Source organism: Lipomyces doorenjongii, assembly GCF_038497915.1.
Source record: "Lipomyces doorenjongii strain NRRL Y-27504 unplaced genomic scaffold V1508scaffold_14, whole genome shotgun sequence".
NCBI classification, from domain to species: domain Eukaryota; kingdom Fungi; phylum Ascomycota; class Lipomycetes; order Lipomycetales; family Lipomycetaceae; genus Lipomyces; species Lipomyces doorenjongii.
The window spans coordinates 16,225-38,299 of record NW_027118081.1 but is presented as its reverse complement, the minus strand read 5'-3'; the positions used below and the strand labels follow the sequence as shown (position 1 = coordinate 38,299).

The 22,075-nt window shown below is 45.1% G+C and overlaps 9 protein-coding genes across 9 annotated transcripts; 6 read left to right on the top strand and 3 right to left on the bottom strand.

Moving 5' to 3' along the window:
• The first annotated feature begins 55 nt into the window (after positions 1 to 55).
• Positions 56 to 959, top strand: V1508DRAFT_413987 (uncharacterized protein). The gene is made up of 2 exons (XM_066939864.1): positions 56 to 392; positions 447 to 959. The coding sequence occupies exons 1-2, from the start codon at positions 237 to 239 to the stop codon at positions 888 to 890; spliced, it is 600 nt and encodes a 199-aa protein (XP_066796871.1). The 5' UTR covers positions 56 to 236; the 3' UTR covers positions 891 to 959.
• Positions 960 to 985: 26 nt separating this feature from the next.
• On the bottom strand, positions 986 to 2,300 carry V1508DRAFT_53589 (uncharacterized protein). The gene is made up of 4 exons (XM_066942955.1): positions 2,177 to 2,300; positions 1,625 to 2,083; positions 1,385 to 1,557; positions 986 to 1,245 (listed from the first exon to the last, which is right to left on the bottom strand). The coding sequence occupies exons 2-4, from the start codon at positions 1,968 to 1,970 to the stop codon at positions 1,081 to 1,083; spliced, it is 684 nt and encodes a 227-aa protein (XP_066796870.1). The 5' UTR covers positions 1,971 to 2,083; positions 2,177 to 2,300; the 3' UTR covers positions 986 to 1,080.
• A 192-nt stretch (positions 2,301 to 2,492) lies between these two features.
• On the top strand, positions 2,493 to 4,109 carry V1508DRAFT_383737 (putative methyltransferase-domain-containing protein). The gene is made up of 2 exons (XM_066937750.1): positions 2,493 to 3,217; positions 3,269 to 4,109. Exons 1-2 carry the CDS (start codon positions 2,544 to 2,546, stop codon positions 3,843 to 3,845), a joined length of 1,251 nt encoding a protein of 416 aa, XP_066796869.1. The 5' UTR covers positions 2,493 to 2,543; the 3' UTR covers positions 3,846 to 4,109.
• On the bottom strand, positions 3,907 to 6,181 carry V1508DRAFT_367955 (P-loop containing nucleoside triphosphate hydrolase protein). The gene is made up of 3 exons (XM_066937399.1): positions 5,231 to 6,181; positions 4,998 to 5,164; positions 3,907 to 4,944 (listed from the first exon to the last, which is right to left on the bottom strand). The coding sequence occupies exons 1-3, from the start codon at positions 5,971 to 5,973 to the stop codon at positions 4,157 to 4,159; spliced, it is 1,698 nt and encodes a 565-aa protein (XP_066796868.1). The 5' UTR covers positions 5,974 to 6,181; the 3' UTR covers positions 3,907 to 4,156.
• Positions 6,182 to 6,262: 81 nt separating this feature from the next.
• Positions 6,263 to 11,631, bottom strand: V1508DRAFT_413978 (SNF2 family N-terminal domain-containing protein). The gene is made up of 5 exons (XM_066939863.1): positions 8,756 to 11,631; positions 8,639 to 8,695; positions 7,597 to 8,588; positions 7,112 to 7,546; positions 6,263 to 7,045 (listed from the first exon to the last, which is right to left on the bottom strand). Exons 1-5 carry the CDS (start codon positions 11,333 to 11,335, stop codon positions 6,520 to 6,522), a joined length of 4,590 nt encoding a protein of 1,529 aa, XP_066796867.1. The 5' UTR covers positions 11,336 to 11,631; the 3' UTR covers positions 6,263 to 6,519.
• A 64-nt stretch (positions 11,632 to 11,695) lies between these two features.
• On the top strand, positions 11,696 to 12,911 carry V1508DRAFT_413974 (3-oxo-5-alpha-steroid 4-dehydrogenase-domain-containing protein). The gene is made up of 2 exons (XM_066939862.1): positions 11,696 to 12,054; positions 12,122 to 12,911. The coding sequence occupies exons 1-2, from the start codon at positions 11,814 to 11,816 to the stop codon at positions 12,775 to 12,777; spliced, it is 897 nt and encodes a 298-aa protein (XP_066796866.1). The 5' UTR covers positions 11,696 to 11,813; the 3' UTR covers positions 12,778 to 12,911.
• A 170-nt stretch (positions 12,912 to 13,081) lies between these two features.
• On the top strand, positions 13,082 to 15,069 carry V1508DRAFT_383726 (myosin-like coiled-coil protein-domain-containing protein). The gene is made up of 4 exons (XM_066937749.1): positions 13,082 to 13,440; positions 13,497 to 13,575; positions 13,632 to 13,906; positions 13,958 to 15,069. Exons 1-4 carry the CDS (start codon positions 13,231 to 13,233, stop codon positions 14,966 to 14,968), a joined length of 1,575 nt encoding a protein of 524 aa, XP_066796865.1. The 5' UTR covers positions 13,082 to 13,230; the 3' UTR covers positions 14,969 to 15,069.
• A 1,346-nt stretch (positions 15,070 to 16,415) lies between these two features.
• Positions 16,416 to 18,401, top strand: V1508DRAFT_413965 (pyridoxal phosphate-dependent transferase). The gene is made up of 4 exons (XM_066939861.1): positions 16,416 to 16,732; positions 16,838 to 17,002; positions 17,055 to 17,912; positions 17,971 to 18,401. Exons 1-4 carry the CDS (start codon positions 16,577 to 16,579, stop codon positions 18,100 to 18,102), a joined length of 1,311 nt encoding a protein of 436 aa, XP_066796864.1. The 5' UTR covers positions 16,416 to 16,576; the 3' UTR covers positions 18,103 to 18,401.
• Positions 18,402 to 18,635: 234 nt separating this feature from the next.
• Positions 18,636 to 22,047, top strand: V1508DRAFT_413962 (uncharacterized protein). Its single transcript, XM_066939860.1, has 3 exons — positions 18,636 to 18,948; positions 19,010 to 20,917; positions 20,969 to 22,047. The coding sequence occupies exons 1-3, from the start codon at positions 18,879 to 18,881 to the stop codon at positions 21,664 to 21,666; spliced, it is 2,676 nt and encodes an 891-aa protein (XP_066796863.1). The 5' UTR covers positions 18,636 to 18,878; the 3' UTR covers positions 21,667 to 22,047.
• The last annotated feature ends 28 nt before the right edge of the window (positions 22,048 to 22,075 follow it).

Genomic DNA, 22,075 nt, shown 5'->3' with positions numbered 1-22,075 from the left:
GTTCAATGGCGATGTAGGAGAGTAATGTGCCTTAGAGAGTTGAAGATGGAGTGAAGTCGTAATACCGTGGTTATCAATCGGGGCTGTCGAGACACAACCGCCTCGAATACACCGCGCCACTTCCCTAATCCCACAGTGCAATGCCGGGTGTATTGCGTGCCCCACACAGACACCACCCGTCTCCTCATATAAAGAAAGTGGACACCTCCCGAAAAGGCCAATGGTTCACATAATAAATGACAGTGCTGGGTGCTTCTGACGGGATCACAGCAAATTATGCTAGCAATTTTCCATATTTGACGTCCGCAGAGTTCTCAGAAGCGTGTGTAAGCTTTCTTCCGCGACTTCATGGTTCAGGCATTACCAGTAGACCACTTCCGTCTACTGAAAAGGTGACAATTAATTGACACTGAAATGGTCATATCGTAAACTAATCAACTACTAAGGACTTATATGATGGTATCGAGATTACCACACTTCGAGAGTATGGTGACATCAGAGTGACTTCGAAAGCTTTCATTCTGCTATCGCCCATCTATTCTCTTCCAGTTCTTTATTTCTCGTCGGAGTATACAAGTCTGCATACAGGAGAGAGTACGCCCATTACTCTAGTAGAGGACGTCTACAAATATGTAATAACAAATCCATCGCAAATGTCACTACTCAGTGAGCCGACGATGCCATCAGTATCTGGCAGCGGAGCAATTTCACAATGTGAACATCCACTTTATCATGGCTTACTTTGCTTCTACATCCATCCATGTCATACTGGTGAAGTCATGAATACGTTGAATGAAGACCCCGAAGTACCCGATATCACGCTCCACTCGTACCTACCGTTATGGATTGGATTTGTTGGCGCAACAGTCGGTATAGCAATTAGGGGATAGCAAGCCCATGTTTTCTTAGGATGCATATTTGAAGCTTCATTAATCTATCTATTTTACAAATATTCCCCACCAGATTCACCGGGTCACAACCTTTACAAATCTTCAAAAATGCTTCCATCTCAACAATTGTATACAAATTTTTGCTTTCTCTTCATTTAATCGTACACGCTTCCTAATTTACACGGACAAGCTACTCGTCATCATCACTCTCCTCGTTTCGGAGACGCTTCACACCCTTTGGGAAGTCCGTATATCCGGGTACGGTAGTTGGATTGGCAGGAGGTGGCGGGGGAAGTCGATAAGTCCCGTCCAATTTGGAAACAGAATTTGATTTTGACTTGGCAAATTCAATATGCTAGACCGAACTCGTTAGCAAAATCAAATTTTCTCAGCTGTCTAATGGTCCGGGTCAAATACACAAAAGCTCCAGAATATGTGAGCACGGTGTATGACCACGGCGAGAACACTTGATAAACAGTTTTATCCAAACTTACCATCTCCTTCCCCAAAAACGTAACACCTTGTAGAGATCTTAAAGCCTGAGTTGCGCTAGGGACATCACTAAACACGATGTGTGCTTGCCCTCGCATTTTCTTCGTTTTGACGGCCACAACATCGATTACCCGTCCGTATGTCGCAAAGAATGTGTATAAGCACAATCTTAATTCTATTTACCGCAGTCGTTAGTTCATGTTGTTGCGCTCATAGGACTTTCAGATTCCACTGTCTCGTACCTTGTTTTCTGATTTTATCATTCAAATTATTCACATATAGAGTCTGCGATGGATTTCCATACGCACCGAGCCCACTTTCCAGCGTCTTCGAGACCTGCGATGGCGGAAGTCCTGGCGGTGGAGGAGGCGGTGGGACCGGTCGGTTTGTTCGAGTGCTGATTCGTCCAGCAGTTGCAAATGGGTTTAGACTTTGCTGCTCGACACCTCTGATCCGGACTTGTATCTTCTCTTCTAGAGATATATCTGCTGTAACTGTCTGTTCTTGGTTCTCTGGAGCTGTCGCATCTCCAGGCTCGGGTGAAGGCGACTCTGATGCCGGAGCATACTGCATTTCCGTGTCGGACATGATTTTTTGATCGTAAAGACGTTATGACAAACCCGTATAGTGTCGATTCCAGTTGGATGTCGAGTATGATGAAATTCTATCTATCTACTTTATATATATGGTAGACAGAAAACCTAACGATACTTCATTGTCAATAACAATGCGACCGAAATCGACGATCAAAACCGAGCTGCAATAACTGGTCTAGTATTAGATTGATGACTTACCGCAATGTGACAACTATATGCTCAAACAGATAAGGTTTTATCTCTAATCCAAATAAATCATAAACATAGAAGATAAAGATAGATCACTTCTGCCAAATATGGCTTACAACGATAACTAATTTTTTGTACCCCGAATTCAAGATCCTATCAAATTGTCTCGGGCTCACACAATCCTTCACTTATGGCATAATCAAGACAATTGGGAAGTTTAACGTCTTACTTTAGTACTGGGCTTGTTACCTTAGGTCTAAGCGGCACAGGTCGAAACTGGGCACGTTGCCCTAACCCAAAACGTCCTCGGCTTCCACCCACCAATGTAACAGAGTCTCCAATTGGTAGTCAGCAGCAACTAGCTGGTAGATTCAGGATGTATCATGTGCGCTTTTTGAAGGTGCCATACTCCAAATGCTTGCAGTATTCTCCGAAGTCTGGTTCATCCAAACAGTCGAGTACAGAGCTCTATAGCGGCAAAACTGTGAGTGCGCGCAAAACTGTGGATCGGGTACAAGCTGCCTCTGCATCTAGATTGACAGTTAGTTCTGTCGTCACGCTAACGACTGACCTTGGAGACTGCTTCTTTTATGGAAATGCGACATTGTCAGTGAGTCTAATCTCAAGTAGTCGGTCGTCTTCCAAAGTGACAAATGTCGCACATACCAAAGTTCAATGGAAGACTGGCATGAGAGCGTTACCAATTGAACTAGACTTTTCTGTTAAGCAGTTAGATCGGATAATGAAGAATGGAGAAGTGGACGTCCGTTTTCATATGCGTGTTTCAATGTCCATGGATAGTGAATATAAAGATGAGAATGAGATATATGTGGACTCTAATGGTGATCCCTTAACAGCGTTTCTTCCTGTCACGAGTCTGGGTTTTTGGTTTTCTGGCACGGAAGATCCGAGTGTTAGAAAGAACGCCATTCAGCGGAGTATTCGGTACGATAATGATAATCACAGATACGTTAGTCGGGATATACCTATTGGAACCACCAATTTGAAATTGCTAGAAGAAACTGGAGAGAGCGTCGCACGGCATTTATGGTATGCAGGTCATCTATCACAAGCAGCATTTATCTAACACTGGCAGACTAGGGACTCTGGAATTTTATTGGGTAGATTTCTTAGTTTGTCGAACCAGAACAGCGACATTTTTCTGAAACATCTGAAAGGATCGTCGAAATCTATGAATATCCTGGAACTAGGGTGTGGATGTGGTATAGTTGGTCTTACTCTGAGCCGTGTATTTCCACAAAGTCACGTGGTCCTTACCGATCTAGATTCAGCCCGCAATGTCTGCGAGCGCAATATCGCTCTCAATTGTACTAGGAGCAGCAGCAGAACAAGTGGGACAATCGAATTCTCTTCGTTCGACTGGGAAAGCGGTAATAACACGATGGAAGAGAACGCAAAGGTGTATGACGCAGAGTGGGACCTGGTCGTCTCATGCGACTGCACTTATAACGCGGATAGCTTCGACATTTTGACAGATGTACTTCTCAAGGTGGTTTCACAACGGACGAAGTTCTTATTGGTACACAAAGAACGCCATGGAAGTGAAGCCCGTGTTTTCGAGTTATTAAAGGATAAGAATAATTTGCAATTTCGGTGGAGACAACAGTTAGAACCTGCAGCTGCTAGGTCAAGGGCAGATATCTTGGTTCAGGTGTAATTATGAATTAGCAGACTGGCATTGGCGAATTGCTGAGCATTTCTGGGCATTTTGGTTGTATCACACGTCTATTTGAAGTTATTGAAAATAATTGTACACTAAAACTAATACCTGCACACCAGTTCGTGCAATACATGCATAAAAATTATTAATCATTCTGCTAGATATAGGCCTCAAATCTTAGGACCGTAGGCAATGTCGCCTCCAATACATATTCTACGATTATATACATACAGATACATCCACTTTAATATATATAACATCTTTACACTTAACGATTCCCTCATCAACACCGGATAGTAATTGACCCTCTAAGCACTGGTACTGAAAAACCTCTTAAGCATGCCCACATCTTCGACTGCCCGTAAGAGGTCGATCGCCTGAACAGCAGCTGAAATACGTCTGCTATCGCCATTGGAGCTCTTGCCCCCGGACGAGAAGTTACGTCCTTCAGCAGAAAGATTAATGACCCCGCAAACTTCGAGCGCACTAATGACTTCTCTGAATTCGCTAGCCTTGAGACTGTCTAGCAGTTTGTCTTTGGCACATAATGCTCCATAGTGCTCATACAGCTCTCGAATGGTAAGACTAGATGCTTTCCGGTTTTCACCGACAACCAACGCACAGAGTACGGCTTTTTGCTGCAGATTCAGACTGTGAACTCGCTGTACCGTGGAGCCTCCAAATGCCGACGAACAAATTTTCGCTATATGTGAAATAGTAACCTTTGGTGGTACAGCGTCACGAGGAATGATGAATGCTGTCGAATTCCGGCTCAGGTTAGTACTAGGAGTCAGAATGGGCGATCGATTCTCTTGACAAATTATATCAGATTGTGGAGAAAATTTCCGACGAGCGTCTTCTTCTGCCAAATCCAATCCCCTCTTGCAAATGTCAAATGCCTTTCTGAGGTCTCCGGTGTTTGCCGCAGTTTTGCGAGCACACAACTGTATCGCGGCCGGATGGATAAGTAAACCCGCTCGATCTTTGCCATCTACATCGTCATCTACTGTGCCCGAGTACGCTTCGAGACGAGCACAAATCACTTTTGCAATTTGTTCTGCAGTGTAAGGAGTAAAGCGTATAATCTCAGGAACGACTAATCAGTTAGTTTAAACGTGGATGTGAGGGAAGGACGCCAAGCCAACTCACAGTTCCTAGCCTTGAGCTTTGGAAGAAATCGACTTGTCAGATTCAGTGCGTTGGCGATTCCTACTAAGACCAGGTTGGAATTCTTGAGACGAGTCCATTCAAACACTTGATACAGAATTTCTTGGTCCTTTGTAATAAGATAGTCCATTTCATCGAGAATAACAATGCTTTAGGAATGATAATTAGTAAGATTCCCATTTAGCAGCAGTAACTGAAGCCGGAAACTTGCATACCATGATTCCTTCCTTCTCGATTTCGTGAAGTATCGCTCCAGCTTCTCTGTGACAGATTTCTCGCCAGCACTAGACTCTAGTAACTCCTCACCAACCAATTCCCGGAAAATGCTGCAGAATACCAGTGAAGGCTTGTGGACTGTCATACAATTAATATTCGCGATCTTGACTGCATTTCCAAACTTCTCTTTCACATCATTCAAGACCTCAGCCATCAATGCCGACTTCCCAGTTCCGGGTGGACCACTAACGTACAAACTCCCAGCCGCGGGCGTGGAGACATGCGAACAGAAAAACAATTTCAGAATCTCTCGTTCTGCATCTCTGCACAGCAGTTTTCCTGGAGAGCCAGAACCGCGCTGAAAAAGCGCCTTTGCTCCAGTGTAGATTGACGGGGTTGAAGGAGTGACTGGGGTCCGTGGAGTTGTCTTGGACGATGGCGTGGAATATGTGCTCAAGACATCATTGGTAACATCGCATAACTTATCAGCCCGCTTGGGCCTACAGTCATTTTCTGACCGAAATTTACGCTTACTGGGAGTCGTCGGCGGAGTTGGTAGTCCTTCAGGCACTTCCTGCATGTCCTTTTCCGCAAATGCATCCTTAGCAGGCAAGCGCTTCGACGCACTTCGGAGTGTTCTGACTGTCGAGGGCGACTGCGGCGGAGTAGGAATGTTCAGCGCGTTTAGCGTTCGCTTTCCGAGAATCGTCGGTGTCGACTGTTTCTTTGGTGTTCGCGGCATTGTTACTGTCGGCAATGAATGAAGTGGTCGTCAAAATCCGGCGCAGACGCTGCCGCAGCAATAACGTGTCAAATGTATCTCCGCTAAAAGAATGAATAACAGTTGGTAGGCGGCAGCAATATATATAAAATATTTCTTATGTTCAGACCGCGAGGACTTCTTGATCTGCTGGAAAGTGAAAACAGAAAGGTGGAAGCAATACTGCAACTACGCTCCAGGGCAAAACGCGCAGGTCCCAGACTGGCGCAGCTTATGAACGCGTCGCGTCATTTAATTTCAGTGCAAAACAGCCAAGTCCAAACCTTATTTTGACGCGTAAGTTATTTAGCAGCTACTGCGCGGCCAACCACCAGCGAATTATCGTCTCCCCCAATATTTGATTCGCAGAAGAAGCTGCAAAATATTTCGCAAGAATAATATTTGCGTAAAGTTCACCTACTAGAGCGCATTATTCCTATTCTACATAGTGTCATTACCAAATCCTAGTCATACAATTCTCTGCGTCTATAACTCGACCAAAATAAAAATTGTAGCATCAATAAGTCACTACATAACTGTCGCGCGCCGCTCTGCAGCTTCCGCAACCACTTGCCTGCGATACTCCATAGCGACAGAATCCATTTCGCTGCCATCCCGATTTGCAAGAGCAATATCCAGTAACTTAACACCTTTATTCGTTTCCGCTGTGGCAGATTCTCCAAAGAAAAGATCCCAAAGTTCATCTTGTGGCACAATTTCTCCTTCGCCTCTCCTACCAATCATTTTACCGGATGCCTTTTGAAGTTCGATCGAATTGCTAATATCTAACTTGGCTTCAGTAATTGGACGCCGTTGCTCAGAGGTACCGTCCTTGCTTGGAGCATTTGATTGGTGGAGTAATGCAAGACGCCGCTTAGTGGTGAGCGCAAGAACGGATTCTTCCACGGTATCGCTGATTGCATACATCCAAACAGTTGTAGGCCGCGCTTGGCCGATGCGGTGCACGCGAGATATGGCTTGTAATTCAAGAGCAGTATTGAACAGCGGCTCGCACAAAATGACATGCGTTGCGTTGATCAACGTCAAACCCGACCTGTAAACAGCGAATATGATTAGTAAGATCCGTCGAATGACCCAAAATATCTGTTCATGCACCTACGATTGAGATTTCGCGTGAAGTAAAAAGCACATAACTTCTGGATTACTTTTAAACTCCTCCATATTTCGTTCTAAGGTAGCATATTTGATACTATGACGAAACAGCGCCATTCCAAGAAGATACAGAAAGTCTGCCCATTGTGAAAATAGAACCACTTGAACATTTGGCTCGTGTTCTCGCAACCAGATCATATGACGCAGGATCATGTCAATCTTCGATCCATACGAACCGATCAAATCAATAGACTTGATCTTATTGAGTGCCTCTTCGTTCATGTCGGAATATATCTGTCTAGCGGCCGATAAGCCATGATGTTGTATGTGTGACTTCTCCTCCTTGACGCGGATCTCTGAAGGCTTGTAAGAAATGTTATATATGTCTCTATCTTTCAGATGGCGTTTGCAAATTGGACAAGAGCGATGGAATTTCCACCATCTGGGTCAACGTTAGCTAAGTTCTCACAACACTCCAAACCTTCAACATACTCCAGCATGCATTCTCGGCAATACTGGTGCCCACAAACTGTGAGAGACCCGATCTCAAACGGACTTTGGCAGATCACACACATTCGCTCAGTTTCTGGGATCGAGCCAGTATTACCAAGAATCGAATTCCTAAGATGCTCTAGATATCTCAGACGAGCATAACCCTTATCAATCCTCGATAATATCTTCGCTTCGTTCGCGACAGCAATTTTCGGCGACTTCTCCGGTTCCTTGGGTACGAATTCGGCTACTCCGTCAGATACTTGCTGAAGCTGTTTATAATATTCAATACGAGCGTTGTAGATCGACCTAAAAAAGAGAACCTCTTTATCTAATTGCTCTATGCACTTCTTTTGTGACGTAATAACCTGACGCAAACTTTCTAGTTCTTTATTGGCAATGCTGTACTCAATCTCCAACCGATGTTGACGCCCCCCAGTTGCATCTTGAGCATCATATGCCACTTGGCTTGCTACCCGCCTAAGTTCGTCATATACAAGTTTCAAAGAACCCAGATAAGTTGGCGGTTTAACTTTCTTTCGCTCCTCGAGCAGCTTTTTTGCTAGTTCTGTCCGCTTGTCCAATTGATCCGCTCGCCCAACGTCGTACTCCACCAGATTGTTCCGTATACCATTCACGGCCTCGTTACGATCTGCCACTGCTTGCCTAATTGCCTCCTGATACGAAAACCCTTCCTCTTGAGCATCCAAAGATTCGCTATACTCTTCGCCATCAGGCTCAGCATCACGATCAACCAATTTCTGGCATAACAAAGATATAACTTTTTCTCGCCATTCGTCAAGCAAATTTGCTTGCTCGTTCAAAATAGCAGAAATAGTGCGAGCTTTGTTTACTGTTGAGCGACATTCAAGAGCACCTTGAAGATCGTCTACGCTCTCGATTTCTGGTATTTCAACGAATTCGTTATTCTTCGCAATTGAGATCACAGTGTTCATGAGTTTCTGTGCCTTCGATTCGGATTCTTGCAAAAGCTAAGGCTGAAGTAAATATCATTGGTACAACACCTCAATGTAGCACATACCTCTCGACGAGCTTTCTCAGCCAGTCCATAATATTCGTCTTCGAGCTCCTTGTTTTCCTAAAGGAAAACCGTTACTAACTACATTGACGTAATAAATAAAAGCGAGATATTGCATACCTTCTGGAAATGAATGCTAGCAATAAAGAACAGACATCGATGCTCCAATTCCAAGAACGTACGAACTCTCAATCTAGCAGCTAGGGCCCGTCCCTTGAGACTTTCCTCTTCTTCTTTCTCGAGCTGGTCTAGCAAAGAACGCTCCTCTATTTTAGTCACATCTTCCTCTTCACCCTTGGAAGCAATCGTCGCAAGCTCCGCTCGTCGATCGGCTTTCTTTCTAAACTCCTTCTGCCTTTCGCCTTCCTCCGCCAATTGAATCCGACATGCGCCCAGAACCTTTCGCACACCTTCCAACGCCTCGTACCATAACTGCAGCGCTGGTTCTTGCTCCTTGGCTTGTTCCAATAGTTGTCCCCGCTGAATTTTTGATGTCCAATATGACCGCTCATCTGTCAAAACCACAGACTGTGCATTTTCGAACATCGCCTCCAATACATCGTTGACGGTTCTCAATGGTCCTCCACCAAGAGCGCGACGGTTGCCAGCTCCAATTTGTGCATGGCAACATGTCTGGCGTAATCGCCCAAGCCATCTGCTCATTTTCGGCAACTCTTCCGTCGGATCCCAATCACTGCGAGCTGGAGCACCATCCGCAGTAAACCCACAGTCGTCCAGAAATTCCTGGAAGAGATGTCGATAATTGTTCTCTTCCACAGTGGTGAATGGAATAGTCAACACGATGCGACGTTGCGGAGGAAGTGAGATACTGTCCTTCACCATATCCTTGGTATGCCGCATACTAAATCGAGAGAAGAGATCACAAAATGACTCAGAGTCTGTACAGACTCGATCCCATATACTCGCCTGATGACCCCGGATGAATGGGAAAAGCCATAGAAACTGGAGTAGTCCCGCCAAATCTGACAAATCGTTTCGTACAGGAGTTCCCGAGACACCCCACGCATGAAATCTAGGAACCGTGCGAGCAACCTGAGCTGCGTTGCCGACACCATTCTCAACTAGCTGTACCTCATCCAGAACAACTCTCCAAAACTCCAGCTGAATCAAAGGACTGCGAAATAATTCATATTTTCGTTCTCGCCTCATATTTCTCTGCGGAAGTTTCTGAGTATAATGTAATTCTCTAGAGATAGTAGAGTACGTTGTTAAAACCACGTCATACTTGGCCAGAACATCGGCAGTTATGCGATTTTTCACGTTGGATCCACCATAATAAACATAAACTGCGAGTGAAGGTGCATGTCGTTGAAGTTCCTCAATCCATTGCCGATGGATACTCCAAGGTGTCACAATTAATGTAGATTTTGCCTTCTTCACAGTATCCCCGGAATATAAGTCGACTACGGGATCTCCTATCTCGTCTTCAGGCCTTTTGTTCAATAGAATTAATGCAATTGTTTCTAATGATTTGCCAAGACCCATTTCCTCAGCCAATAATCCTTTGGCGCCTGTTTTCGCTAACGCAAGCGATTCTTGTCTTAGCAGCTTCTCATCGCTACAAACTTGACCCAACTCGGGAGCAATCCAATATTTTTGACCTGACTCAATAACTTCTTCCCAGCCCCAAGGTGGGAATTCTATAGATTCTTCATCGATGTCCACAATAGCGTTAGCTTCCCGGGAGATAACTTTTCCTTCCATGCGAAGACACCATCGAACCGCCCTTCTTTGAAAATCCAGAAGTGATGTACGAAGGTCAGCATGCTGTATGAGCGGCGGTGTATCTGGTAGCTTATGATCACATATTGCTTGATAAAACTCAATCGGAGTCACCCTCGGTCGAGGAATAGCTGTCGATTGTCCATTATTATAGAGCTTTGCAAGCTCCTTATTCGGCAGCAAGTAATCTATTCGCTCTTGTGCCAACGATGGAAATGCTCTTTTCAACAATTTACCGAATATTGGATAAACTGTTAATTCAGCGGCGATCACCGACGGCGACGCTGCGGAAGGTAAAGCAGCACCAAAATTTATGACGAGTTCGTGTTCGTCCGGAATACCGCTAGCTGAGTCCCTGTCCAGCCCAAAATTGGTCCGTATGCATAGTACAGGATGAGGTACAATGAGAGGACTACCATCAAACACGACCTTCCTGTTTGACCTAGTGTCGTTGAATAACTGCACATCGTCGATGAGAGATTGACTTCCGGAAATGCTGACCGATAATAGTAGGGGTGACTTGGCCACGAGACCAATAACATCTAGCCGCCCAGTATTCACATCTAGCTGAAGCTTGACTGGTACTCGAAATGTTTGGCTGTTCGAATTATGGTCCACGAGGGCCAGGAATATTTCTGATAATAGCGTTTGGTAACGATAGAGCTCGTCCTTGCAAGCTTGATCAGAAGGTAATGGCACACGAATCATATTCCGGAAGAGCACGATCTGATTTTCGTACTCCTCTATTCCTGTATTAATAGTCACAGGTCGCGTACTGGTCCCAGATATGTCTCTGGCGATGTCTATTTCAGCTATCCCATCATTGTTTAATCGGCGTTTCTTCCACGCAGGCCCGGCCACATTCGCGAACGCAACTTGCTGGATAGTTTTGGTGAGAATATTTAAGTCAAACAGAGATACATTCTCTGGACTGATGATGTATTGTGCTGTATTCATTGAGAGGCAAGTGGTGGCAGATAGGCAACGTCCCTTTGTACAACGGCGCACTGCATTGTGATCCTAGGCGAGCTCATCTACCCCGGGTCGTAGACTCGCGCCACAAGAAGGTCACAGCGGATAAGTGGCTAGTGACTATGTGTCATAAATCCCATCTGCATGCTGTAACAAGAAAACTGGGTCGTTATTAGAACTAGCTATCAGTCCGTCCAATGATCCTGACTATGAATTAAGTGTTCGAACATTCGATTATTCTCGGATTAATCGTTTGGCCCGAGATCTGCCGTAATACTGGTTCTGAAAGGCAGTCTTGTCTCGGAGGCATTAGAGTTTCAAGTCTTTTGGTGACACATCTCCTAATGGGCTCAGCAATCTAATCTGCACATTCACTTCCTGGACGCGATCCATCCCATAATACATTCATCTCAATTGATATATTATCGTTTCGGCTCTGGCGAAAGCTATACTTATTTCCAACATGGTTACTGTTAATCTCAGAACTAAGTCGCCTAAGGCTAAGATTAGCAAGCTTCCGCCTACTTTGGATGTCGACACAACCGGCACAGTCAAAGACCTTGCCGCCGCCATCAGCAAGGCAACACAGTTGGGACTCGAGCGAATCCGACTGACACTCATCGATAATACGCTTCTAGTTCCGGAGACGCCATTGGACAAGTATGATCTGCAGGATAATTCGATAATATACGTCAAGGATCTCGGTACGTGGTGACAAAACTCGTGATATGATTTCCAGTGACTACAAACTTGGCTTACTGTTCAATGCAGGTTATCAGATTGACTGGCAAACAGTGTTCTACGTTGAATATGGTGGACCGCTATTCATACATCTGCTCTTCTACTTCCTACAAAAGCCAATTTATGGCAAATCTTTCGAGCACTCGGCTACCCAGCAGGCTGTCTTCTATATGGTCATCCTGCACTTCCTGAAGCGTGAGCTGGAGACCATGTTTGTCCACAGATTTTCGAATGCTACGATGCCTTTGATTAATATTTTCAAAAACTCGGGTCACTATTGGGTCCTTTCAGGATTCAGCCTAGCCTATTTCTGCTACGGTCCCTCTCCCCGACGAGATTTGCCAGGATATTTGTTTTATAGTCTCGTTGCATTCTGGGCCTATTCGGAGGTTTCAAACTTCATTACGCATCTTATTCTTTCGTCACTGAGACCGAAGGGCACCAGAATCAGAAAGATTCCGTACGGTTACGGATTCAACTTAGTGGCTTGCCCGAACTACTTCTTCGAGGCCTGCTCATGGCTGGCCGTTGCGTTGCTAACCCGCAGTTGGGCAGCGACTTTGTTCTTGATTGTTTCATCCGTTACTATGTTCATGTGGTCGTTGAAGAAAAAAGCCGCGTACAAGAAAGAGTTTGGTGCGAAGTATCCGAAGAACCGAAAGGCGATGTTTCCTTTTATTGCGTAGATGAGTTGCATTGGAAATTGATGCATTTGACGATATGTGAGCATGTAGAAAGCTTTTTACTAGCACTTGAATTGGGAGTTCCGCAGGACGAGGCTAATATATATTATCGGTGTTTACTGCATAGCATACGACCCTCTTCCAAATATTAATTCATTTTCGTGCGAATGCGTAGAAGTCTATAAATGTCAAGTCAGATATTGATTTGTAGTGCGTAGAAAACCACTGACCGGAATTTCATACTCAGCACTCTTTGGCCATAGGGATAGGGTTCGTATCTATTTTTTGTTCCGACCTTGTGCTGCGCGGCAAGCAAGGGACACTAAATCTCGACAGCAGCCGTTCTACGGAATATTCAGAGGAGCAATAGGGATAATTGTCATTTCTAAATCGCCCGCTATTGTATAGCTTGAATTTGCGTACTGACGACTAGTTTTACATGTGGCCTCGTTAAATATGGCTGCCGCTGCGGTTGCGACGTCGGAGGATCTGTCGCAAGACCCTGCGTTCATTGACCAGCTCAACGCCTCTGCTTCGACGAAACCCGTTAACAACAATCGCCATGAGACTATGTTGGACACATCTCTAGGGGCTGATAAGCTGTCTTCCACTCAGTCTCCCGGTCCGAAAAAAGATAACGGCCATAAAAAGTTGAATGCTAGCGAGGTAGCTGTTTGACCTTCCTTTCCAGTCTGTCAATTATTAACTCGAGTTCGACTTAGGTTAATGATCTTATTCAATCCAAAATTTCGCAACTAGAGTCTGACGTCTTCCAAGAAGAGGATGAAGAGAAAGCCGCGGGTTAGTTTAAATTTCCTCTTGATCCTGCAATCAATCGATGCTTAGTATTTTCATAGCACGTGCTGCCCGTAAGGCCAACAAGGAGCTAACGGAGCTTGTCGACAACCATGAGGACTATCTTGGCAAAATTACTGTAATTCAGCAGAAGTATAGCGAGCTTTTTCAAGACATGAAGCGTCATGAGAGAGAGCATATGAGGGCCAAGAAACGGGCTGAGCAGCTTCAGAAAGAAAAGGATCAGGCTCGTAGCGAGGTGAAGAAGGCTCTGTCTGTCAAGGAGAAATTGGAAAATCTTTGCCGTGAGCTGCAGAAGGAGAACAAGCGTATTAAGGTTGGTAATGTGGTTCTATATTACCTTCTGCAGGTTCTAATATAAGTGCAGGAGGAGAGTAAGAAGCTTGCTCAGAGCGAACAAGAGAAACGGGACGAACTTTCATCCAAGTTCGAATCCAAGATTTGGGAAATCAAATCCAGAATGGAAGAACATCACGGTGAGAAGGTAATACAACAAGCCGACGAAAATGATGTTGTCAAGGATCGGTTGAAGACATTTTTTGAGCAATATGAATTGCGCGATGCTCATTTACACAAGCTCCTTCGCTCCAAGGAGCTTGAGGTTCAAGTTTACATGGCGAGATATGACAGACAAAGGAAGCTCGCCGAGTCAGAGACAGCACGTGCGAAGATGCTTCTTAACCAGGTTTCAACATTCACTCAGACTGAAACTGAATTGAGGTCCCAGCTCAATGTCTATGTTGAAAAGTTCAAGCAAGTCGAAGATACGTTAAACAATTCCAACGACCTGTTTCTGACATTCAGGAAAGAAATGGAACAGATGACCAAGAAGACTAAAAAGCTTGAGAAGGAGAACAAGCAGCTCACTAAGAAGGCTGAGACAATGAATAAGAACATTTTGGAAATGGCGGAGGAGCGCACAAGGCAGCAAAAGGAGGCCGAGACTACCAAGAAGCGTATGACTAAGCTCGAAAGCCTCTGTCGCGCATTTCAAGCGGAGCGTATTGCGCTGGAAAGCAAGATAGCTGAACTTGAAGGTGGTCTTCACGAGTCGTATGATGACGATGATGATGCAGATTACGACGAAGAATATGATGAAGATGAAGAAGACGAAGAAGGGCTTGATGATTTGGATGAGGAAGACGTAAAGGTTGAAGAATCGCCTGATCTCGTTGACAAAGACAACTTCCTTTTCGATATCAAGACCATTGAGCAGGCATTGAGACAATATGAACCCGCGCTTGTCAGCGGCGATGAGTCGTGCCCTATTCATAACGAGTCTGGGCCCGGAAGGCAGGAGCGGCTCAAAATGCTGCTGGAAGAGCATAAGCATCAACTGAAGGTTGACAGTGTTGATTACATGCATATGCAAGGGTAAGATGGTATTGTAGCCGACAAAAAATTTTCGTTGGAAGAGGAAATGTTTTGGAGTTTGTACATACTCAACATATAAATAACATATGCATTATTGAAATCCGTCATGTTTAGTCTAAAATAACTTAAACTTCGTCAACAATAACATCCGAGTCCACTCATTGTTAGACTAGGGTCATGCACTTCGGGGAAAACCCGAGAAGGAAGCGAGCCTCAACGCGCGCCACAACAATTACTAAGTAAAAGAGTGACGGCTCTTAAAAGTGCCGGTTGATTGCAGTATGGACCATCCACACGATCATCGTTCCTGTGTAGATATTTGTCTACTGTCCGATCTACTGTCATGCAACGCACTAGAATATTTCGCACACCATTGACATCGCGGTCGCACTCAAACCTACATTCTTTGCAGGCGTACTTTTTACTACCCCTAACGTCGTTGAGTTGCCGCATGTATTACTGGTGTATTCTTCAGAGACCAAAACGACTTTGCACGATTTATATTCTCGTGCTTTGTCGAGAAGTCGTTGTTGGAATTTGTAATGTGACCAGGTGGCCATAGCTCGTGCCGTCTTTGACCTGATCCGTCGCTGTCCACCTTTGCGCGTCACCATTTGTTGTCGTACTTCAGGTCGTGTGGGAGAGGTTCAGCGCTCTTCATTTTGCGAAGAAACGCATACTTCCCACTTGTGCGGGACCAGTGCTTATGATGTAATACAATCTCTCCTGGCAACACTTTCTGCGAGATCGGTGCTTAATCTTGAACCCTTTCTTGTCGTTTTTGTACCTGGCATGTGCGGAATCTTCTTGAGCGAGATAGAAGGGGGATATTTATAATCAGAAAGAAACAATGTCGCACAGGCAGAGACTGTTGTGTATTGTGATGCAGCACACCTTCTGTCCGATCTGGACTACCACGCTGCGCTCAAACAGCACCTCGCACATACAACCCAAAGTTACAGCACTATTATACTTATCAAGTAGACGCTTATTGTACTGGGTCGCATACACCACACACAGTAGAGGGCTTGCGGTATGAACCTTACTTCCAGCCAGGAACCCAAAATGTGAGCAAAACAGCGGCACAATGAGAATGAGTTCTTTGATTATCGATATCGAAATTCCATGGCCGTGTTTCATCTGACAGCCATGAGCATTATTCAACAAGTCGCATATAGCACGCAAACAATGAAATGTATCATTCAAGAGCATATCCGAGTCCAGTAGACGGAAGACGCCTCGTGGCTGTGTTCATCTGACCACCGTCGAGGTCTCGAGACCTCCGAATACGAGCCGCACGCTAAAAATGCAGCCAACAAGCCGCACGCTAAAAGTGTAGAGCCAAAACACGCCATTTATGGTCTGATATAGTGGTCCGTGTCGTAGTTACAATGCTAAATGCGTATAAGTTGGATCGATATATTAGCATTGCACGGAACAACAATCGAACGCCACATTTTAAAAACTAGGGCTCGACGGCGCTCATCGCGGCCCGGTTTCCCATCGGGATTTTCGCCTTCCTTGCCTGCAAAGATATACGCACATTAATTACCAGTCGACGACAATATTTCAATTAAGATTTAAAGAATTTAATTCCGATAGTTTGACGACAATGACGAAAGAAACTTCTGCACATTACCGTCCCTTAGAAGTTGCCATCTCCTCGAAAGTGGCTCTCGAATATGAGGAAGAATACAGCGCGCACAACTATCATCCACTTCCTGTCGTGTTTTCAAGCGCAAAGGGCGCGCATGTATATGATCCAGAGGTAAGTTGCATCAACTGCATTAGACTAAGACCATTGCAAGGGCGTCCGCGTTTTAACATTTGGAACTGATCTGCAAGTTTAAGTCATGCTACTTACATTACTCAGGGAAATGATTATTTAGACTTTCTCTCTGCCTACTCAGCGGTGAATCAGGGTCATTGCCACCCGAAAATCGTTAAAGCTCTGGTAGATCAGGCTCAGAAGCTTACGCTCAGCAGCCGTGCATTCTCGAATGATGTCTTCCCCAAATTTGCCAAGTACATCACGGAGGTAATAAATGTTTTGTAGTTCTTTTATAGTAAATATTAATGCATTGCAACAGTACTTTGGTTACGACATGGTGTTACCTATGAACACTGGTGCTGAGGCAGTTGAAACAGGACTGAAGCTTGCCAGAAAGTGGGGTTATTTGAAGAAAGGTATTCCAGAGAGCCAGGCAATTATTCTTACGGCGGCAGACAACTTCCATGGTCGAACTCTTGGTGTAATTTCTATGTCTACTGATCCGGAGGCTCGAGACAATTACGGTCCCTATTTGCAGAACGTCGGACCCATAGTACCAGGTACGAACAAGTTGATTCGATTTAACAATATCGAGGATATTGAAGACGCTTTGAATGCCGTCGGAGACAGGGTAGCTGCTTTTTTGGTTGAGCCTATTCAAGGTGAGGCTGGAGTTGTCGTGCCCGACGACGATTATCTTCCAAAGGTAGCTGAGCTTTGCAAAAAGCACAATGTTCTTTTGATCTGTGATGAGATTCAGACTGGCATCGCCAGAACTGGAAAGATGCTCTGCAGCGAGCATTATGGCGTGAAGCCGGATATTGTTCTCCTAGGAAAAGCTATCTCTGGAGGCGTTCTTCCTGCTAGCGCCGTGTTGTCTTCGAAGGAGATTATGCTCTGCATTGAGCCGGGAACCCACGGATCTACTTATGGCGGCAATCCGTTAGCAAGTGCTGTATCGATTGCTGCGCTGGAGGTGATTAGAGATGAGAATCTAGTCGAGAGAGCAGTAGATCTTGGTGAAAGATTCGTCACTGCCTTAAAAGGCCTGGAAGGTGGTGTTGTCAAAGAGGTCCGTGGAAAGGGACTGCTGACCGCCATCGTCATTGACAATGAAAAGGCCAATGGAAGGTCTGCGTGGGATCTATGCCTTTTATTGAAATCCAGAGGTTTACTGGTATGAGTTTATTTTGTTTCGTCTGTTTGCAGAGTTAGAATCGCTAATCATGTGTTAGACCAAACCTACTCATGAAAATATTATCAGACTTGCTCCTCCGTTAGTGATCTCTGAACAAGATCTGGATAAAGGCATTGACATTATTAAAAATGCCATCTTGGACCTTGGAACTGCCGAAATTAAGAAGTGAGAAGTCCACTGTGCGCTTGGAATGGTAAGTAACTGCGTCACACCATGGGAAGGCCTCAGCGAGAATGTATATATCAAAACTTGTCAGGTTGTTGCGAATATGATTTTGAAAGTCCTGTATAGTCGTTTGTTGTAAAGTTTTCTACATCATTGGATAGGTATTGACAGCACAATGGTGGATACGTTTTATGCGGATTGTAGCCATCGTGAAAGTGCCAATCTCAAATGTATAATAATTACCTACAGATGCTGGAATAGATCATAACTGCTTTGTCTTAACCATAATTAAATGGCATGAGCACAAATCTGGATTGTGAATGGCTGCTAGACGGTTGCGTGCGGGCTACGAGAGCCCATTAATAGAAAAACTTCTCAAAGTAGACGACACGGCAACTGCTCTTTGAAATTCAATATGCATTTTGGGGGGAGGAGGATGATGATGCTGTGTATGCGTCCCAAAGTATGATGACGCCGCGTCTCGAGCCCCATTATAATGTGGGGAAGCAGGGGGCTTCAGGAACTCGAGCGTACCATGTTTAAGTACGCGCGGCTTTGCAAACGATCAACTCGAAGTCGTTCTGCATTATTAAAGTTCCAAGAACATTGGCGTCCTTCTGCATCACAGAATACTCGGACAAGGCAGTTGCTCTAGCTGCATTATTGCCGAATCGCATCCTACCTTCGATTGAGTTGACCGGATCCAGGTCTTGTGCGGGAGCGGGCGCGTAACACATATTTAACTTCGATCCCGAAGCAACTGGATAAGCGAGATTGTGCATGAAAATGGGCGACAAATCTATCAGCCAAACCTTTGGGGGAACATTCTGGTCCAATGACTATTATTCTGGTGAGCTCAATAGTGTCGAGTTAATTGGACTGAAGAGAGCTACTAATAGTATTCCTCATAGGACTGAACTTACTGCACGGCAAACAAGTTCAGGGGTTCTATGAAAACAGTCAGATTCTCCAATTGATGGATCATTTACGCAATGCCGAAGAAAGTTATGGTAGGCAACTGGAAGATGCGGCAAGGGAACTTGCTCCTTCGGCAAATGGATTTGGTCGCGATGAAGGCGCGAGTCTTCGGAAGGCTTATGAAGCTATTGTCAAACAGGTCGTCAAGAAAGGGTCTGCACATATAGACATTGCAAGAGGCATTCAGGCAATGGCTATTAATCCCTTCGCGGAGTTCGCCATTCAGCATGAGCGTAAAGTTCGCGAATCCGTCAAGCACGCGACTGGTATGGTCGACACCGTGAAGAAATTGCAAAGGGAGGTTCAAAATTCGGCGAGGACAGTTGAAACCAAACGTAGTAATTTAGAGCGGTATAAGAGGGACGAACCCATCAGTTCACAAGCGGAAAATCCAAAGAAGGATGAACTTACATCTCAAAGTGCTATGCGCCCTGGGGCGGTATATACAGATGAGAACAGGCCACCTGCTCAGTCTACGCCGCTAGATCGCGCTGCTACTAATGGCTCCTTGGCGTCCAAGGATGATGATGATATTGATGAGGAAAGCTTTTTTACAATTGCAGGAATTGAGTATAGTAGAGACCAACTGGGTCACCTATTGTCAGTGATGCTGGATAAGATACCTCAGTCCGATCACAAGGTTGCAATATTGGGCACATATCACGACACCTCTTTAGGAGCTGATATTGTCGAATGGATTAGAAGCAATACAAGAGCTACGACGACCGCTTTGGCAGAAGAGTTTGGTCAAGATCTTTTAGAATACGGCTTCATCAGACTGGTCGGAAATATTGGAAACACGTTCGTCAACAGCTCACGTATGCGCTATCAATGGCGCAAAAAGGCTTTTATGCTAGCGGGAAAGGTGTCGCCCAAGGCAGCGAAAGAAGGCGTACTGGGTGAGAGTTTATTGGGTCTCTACAATGCAGCAACCGGCGTGAATAGTGACGAGAGTCCCATTGAACGACTCGAACGGGAATTGCAAACGGCAGACGAAAAGTACAAGGCGGCAATAAAACAACTTGATACAACTCGATGCTATCTTGAAGAAACCTTGATCTCGCATTTCAAGAATATGGAGCGATATGATTTTGAACGGATAGAATCTGTCAAGCGTTATTTGAATGTCTTCTCGGCGTGCATGGCGAATAGCATTCCAAGAATGCAGGCAATCGTTGATGAAATCGAGTTATATCACGAAACCATCATGCCTAGGAATGACGTTAAGTTCATGATTGCTAGCTACCAAACAGGCTATTTCGTCCCACAGACTGATGTCTATCGAGCGGAATTTATGAGAAACAATCTACAGCAGATGTTCGGAGTCGATTTCATCACACGTTTGGAGGAAGAACAGCGCGACATCCCGTATATCGTTCCCACCATCCTGAGGCATCTGGAGGACGTTTATCCCACGCTCGAGAACGATAGCGTACGTGGAGACGTGTGGTTACGTCATGTGGCCTTGTCCGAACTGCACAAACTGCGCAGTGAAATAAATGCAGGCAAGGCTTTCGCACCGGAAATCCTCACGCGCTACCAGCCCCATGTTGTCGCCAGTGCCTTGAAGCTATATTTCTTAGAGCTCCCAGATTCCTTGGTTGAAGGTAGATTATACGACGCCATTAAAGACTACTACGGTCATCGACGCGGAGATATCGATCTGGCCACTTATCAGAATAATCGCGAATTTTTGTTGCCTTTAACGAATATTTTGGAGAAGTTGAATGAGAAGAAGTTAAAAACTTTAATCACGTTAACTCTCCATTTCCAGCGCTTGGTGAATGTCCTTCGTTTGGGTCCACAATTCGAGGTTGAGTTGGCCCAAGAGATGTCTAGACGTAAGCGATGTACTTGATCTCGTTTTGATAGTCGCGTACTAACGCAAGAAGTTCTACTTCGCCCAAGAGTCCAGTCACCTGTTACAATGGGCGACTTACATGGTCAAAGATTTGTGCTTGATTTGATTCGGAATGGGGTAATCATTTTCAGAACCTTAAAGGCCAATCTTAAAGTCAAGAGGGGTGATTCATTGAACGAGCCAGAGCAGCGCCCTAAGGTGGTTGACATAGCAGGTTCTCTTCGCGATCGTGTTGGATCTCCAGCGCTACCAGGTGACAGTGGAGTCGATTCACCTAACATTAACCATGGGCAGCCAACGTTGAATATAGTGCTAACTCCTGCTTCTCGCCGACGGCACTCATCGGCATCGATGAATCCAGCTCAGGCGGACGACGCGCAGGCATTAGGTGATGATCCAGGCTCAATCGCTGCAGGCTCCCCACGTCGTCGCAATGAATCGCAGCACTCATTGGGCTCTATGCCAACCATAGTTGTCCCTAACCTGTCTACATTGTATAATAACCATGATCCAGTGGAAACTGGTAGCCATGGAATCACTGAGAGCAAAGACTACGCAGATTTGCCTGAACGCACCACGAGTCTAGGGCATATTCGTGGAAGGAGTTTAGTCGGTGAAGTAGACGCAAATGCTGATAACGAAAATACCGTTACAGATGGTGCTGACGACACGGCCGCCCGATTTCAGGGAATACAACTCATCGACCCGCCGATGGCAGATGATTTTTAGGCAGACATAAATGAATGGCAGCTGTGAATGGCCTTTTTGCTTATTATGGTTTGGTTTACACGTCCGGAATATCTACGCTGGTCTTTATTTGTTGGTCGGTTTTAGTTTACCTTCGCATGTCGATGAATTTGGTTTACGACAAAATAGAATACCACATGTTGTGCTGCCCTATTAAGCAAGTTAACTGTCTGTGACAACGATCAGTCTCGTGATGCCTTACGTCTGACAAATGACATAAATTGTCTTCAGAGTTCAGGAAGTAGCAAATAGCGACTCAGAACTGGCACGTCTGCCTTATAGATGAACAACAGTAGTAGAGATATATTAGCATCTGCCTTTGTTCGAGTGTTTGATTGGCCAGGGCAAATTTGCGGAACGGAGATGCATTCAAGGCATATATTAATTATGT

Coding starts and splice junctions, on each gene's coding strand:
- V1508DRAFT_413987 (XM_066939864.1), top strand. CDS start 237: ATGACAGTGCTGGGTGCTTCTGACGGGATCACAGCAAATTATGCTAGC. Junction 393..446: donor CACTTCCGTCTACTGAAAAG/GTGACAATTAAT, acceptor TCAACTACTAAG/GACTTATATGATGGTATCGA.
- V1508DRAFT_53589 (XM_066942955.1), bottom strand. CDS start 1,970: ATGTCCGACACGGAAATGCAGTATGCTCCGGCATCAGAGTCGCCTTCA. Junction 1,558..1,624: donor TGATAAAATCAGAAAACAAG/GTACGAGACAGT, acceptor TGCGGTAAATAG/AATTAAGATTGTGCTTATAC. Junction 1,246..1,384: donor CGTTTTTGGGGAAGGAGATG/GTAAGTTTGGAT, acceptor AGTTCGGTCTAG/CATATTGAATTTGCCAAGTC.
- V1508DRAFT_383737 (XM_066937750.1), top strand. CDS start 2,544: ATGTATCATGTGCGCTTTTTGAAGGTGCCATACTCCAAATGCTTGCAG. Junction 3,218..3,268: donor AGCGTCGCACGGCATTTATG/GTATGCAGGTCA, acceptor CTGGCAGACTAG/GGACTCTGGAATTTTATTGG.
- V1508DRAFT_367955 (XM_066937399.1), bottom strand. CDS start 5,973: ATGCCGCGAACACCAAAGAAACAGTCGACACCGACGATTCTCGGAAAG. Junction 5,165..5,230: donor TCGAGAAGGAAGGAATCATG/GTATGCAAGTTT, acceptor TCATTCCTAAAG/CATTGTTATTCTCGATGAAA. Junction 4,945..4,997: donor AAAGCTCAAGGCTAGGAACT/GTGAGTTGGCTT, acceptor CTAACTGATTAG/TCGTTCCTGAGATTATACGC.
- V1508DRAFT_413978 (XM_066939863.1), bottom strand. CDS start 11,335: ATGAATACAGCACAATACATCATCAGTCCAGAGAATGTATCTCTGTTT. Junction 8,696..8,755: donor CTAGCATTCATTTCCAGAAG/GTATGCAATATC, acceptor GTTTTCCTTTAG/GAAAACAAGGAGCTCGAAGA. Junction 7,046..7,111: donor CTTCACGCGAAATCTCAATC/GTAGGTGCATGA, acceptor CGCTGTTTACAG/GTCGGGTTTGACGTTGATCA.
- V1508DRAFT_413974 (XM_066939862.1), top strand. CDS start 11,814: ATGGTTACTGTTAATCTCAGAACTAAGTCGCCTAAGGCTAAGATTAGC. Junction 12,055..12,121: donor AATATACGTCAAGGATCTCG/GTACGTGGTGAC, acceptor TGTTCAATGCAG/GTTATCAGATTGACTGGCAA.
- V1508DRAFT_383726 (XM_066937749.1), top strand. CDS start 13,231: ATGGCTGCCGCTGCGGTTGCGACGTCGGAGGATCTGTCGCAAGACCCT. Junction 13,576..13,631: donor GGATGAAGAGAAAGCCGCGG/GTTAGTTTAAAT, acceptor GTATTTTCATAG/CACGTGCTGCCCGTAAGGCC. Junction 13,907..13,957: donor AGGAGAACAAGCGTATTAAG/GTTGGTAATGTG, acceptor ATATAAGTGCAG/GAGGAGAGTAAGAAGCTTGC.
- V1508DRAFT_413965 (XM_066939861.1), top strand. CDS start 16,577: ATGACGAAAGAAACTTCTGCACATTACCGTCCCTTAGAAGTTGCCATC. Junction 17,003..17,054: donor TTGCCAAGTACATCACGGAG/GTAATAAATGTT, acceptor GCATTGCAACAG/TACTTTGGTTACGACATGGT. Junction 17,913..17,970: donor TGAAATCCAGAGGTTTACTG/GTATGAGTTTAT, acceptor ATCATGTGTTAG/ACCAAACCTACTCATGAAAA.
- V1508DRAFT_413962 (XM_066939860.1), top strand. CDS start 18,879: ATGAAAATGGGCGACAAATCTATCAGCCAAACCTTTGGGGGAACATTC. Junction 18,949..19,009: donor GTCCAATGACTATTATTCTG/GTGAGCTCAATA, acceptor TATTCCTCATAG/GACTGAACTTACTGCACGGC. Junction 20,918..20,968: donor GGCCCAAGAGATGTCTAGAC/GTAAGCGATGTA, acceptor TAACGCAAGAAG/TTCTACTTCGCCCAAGAGTC.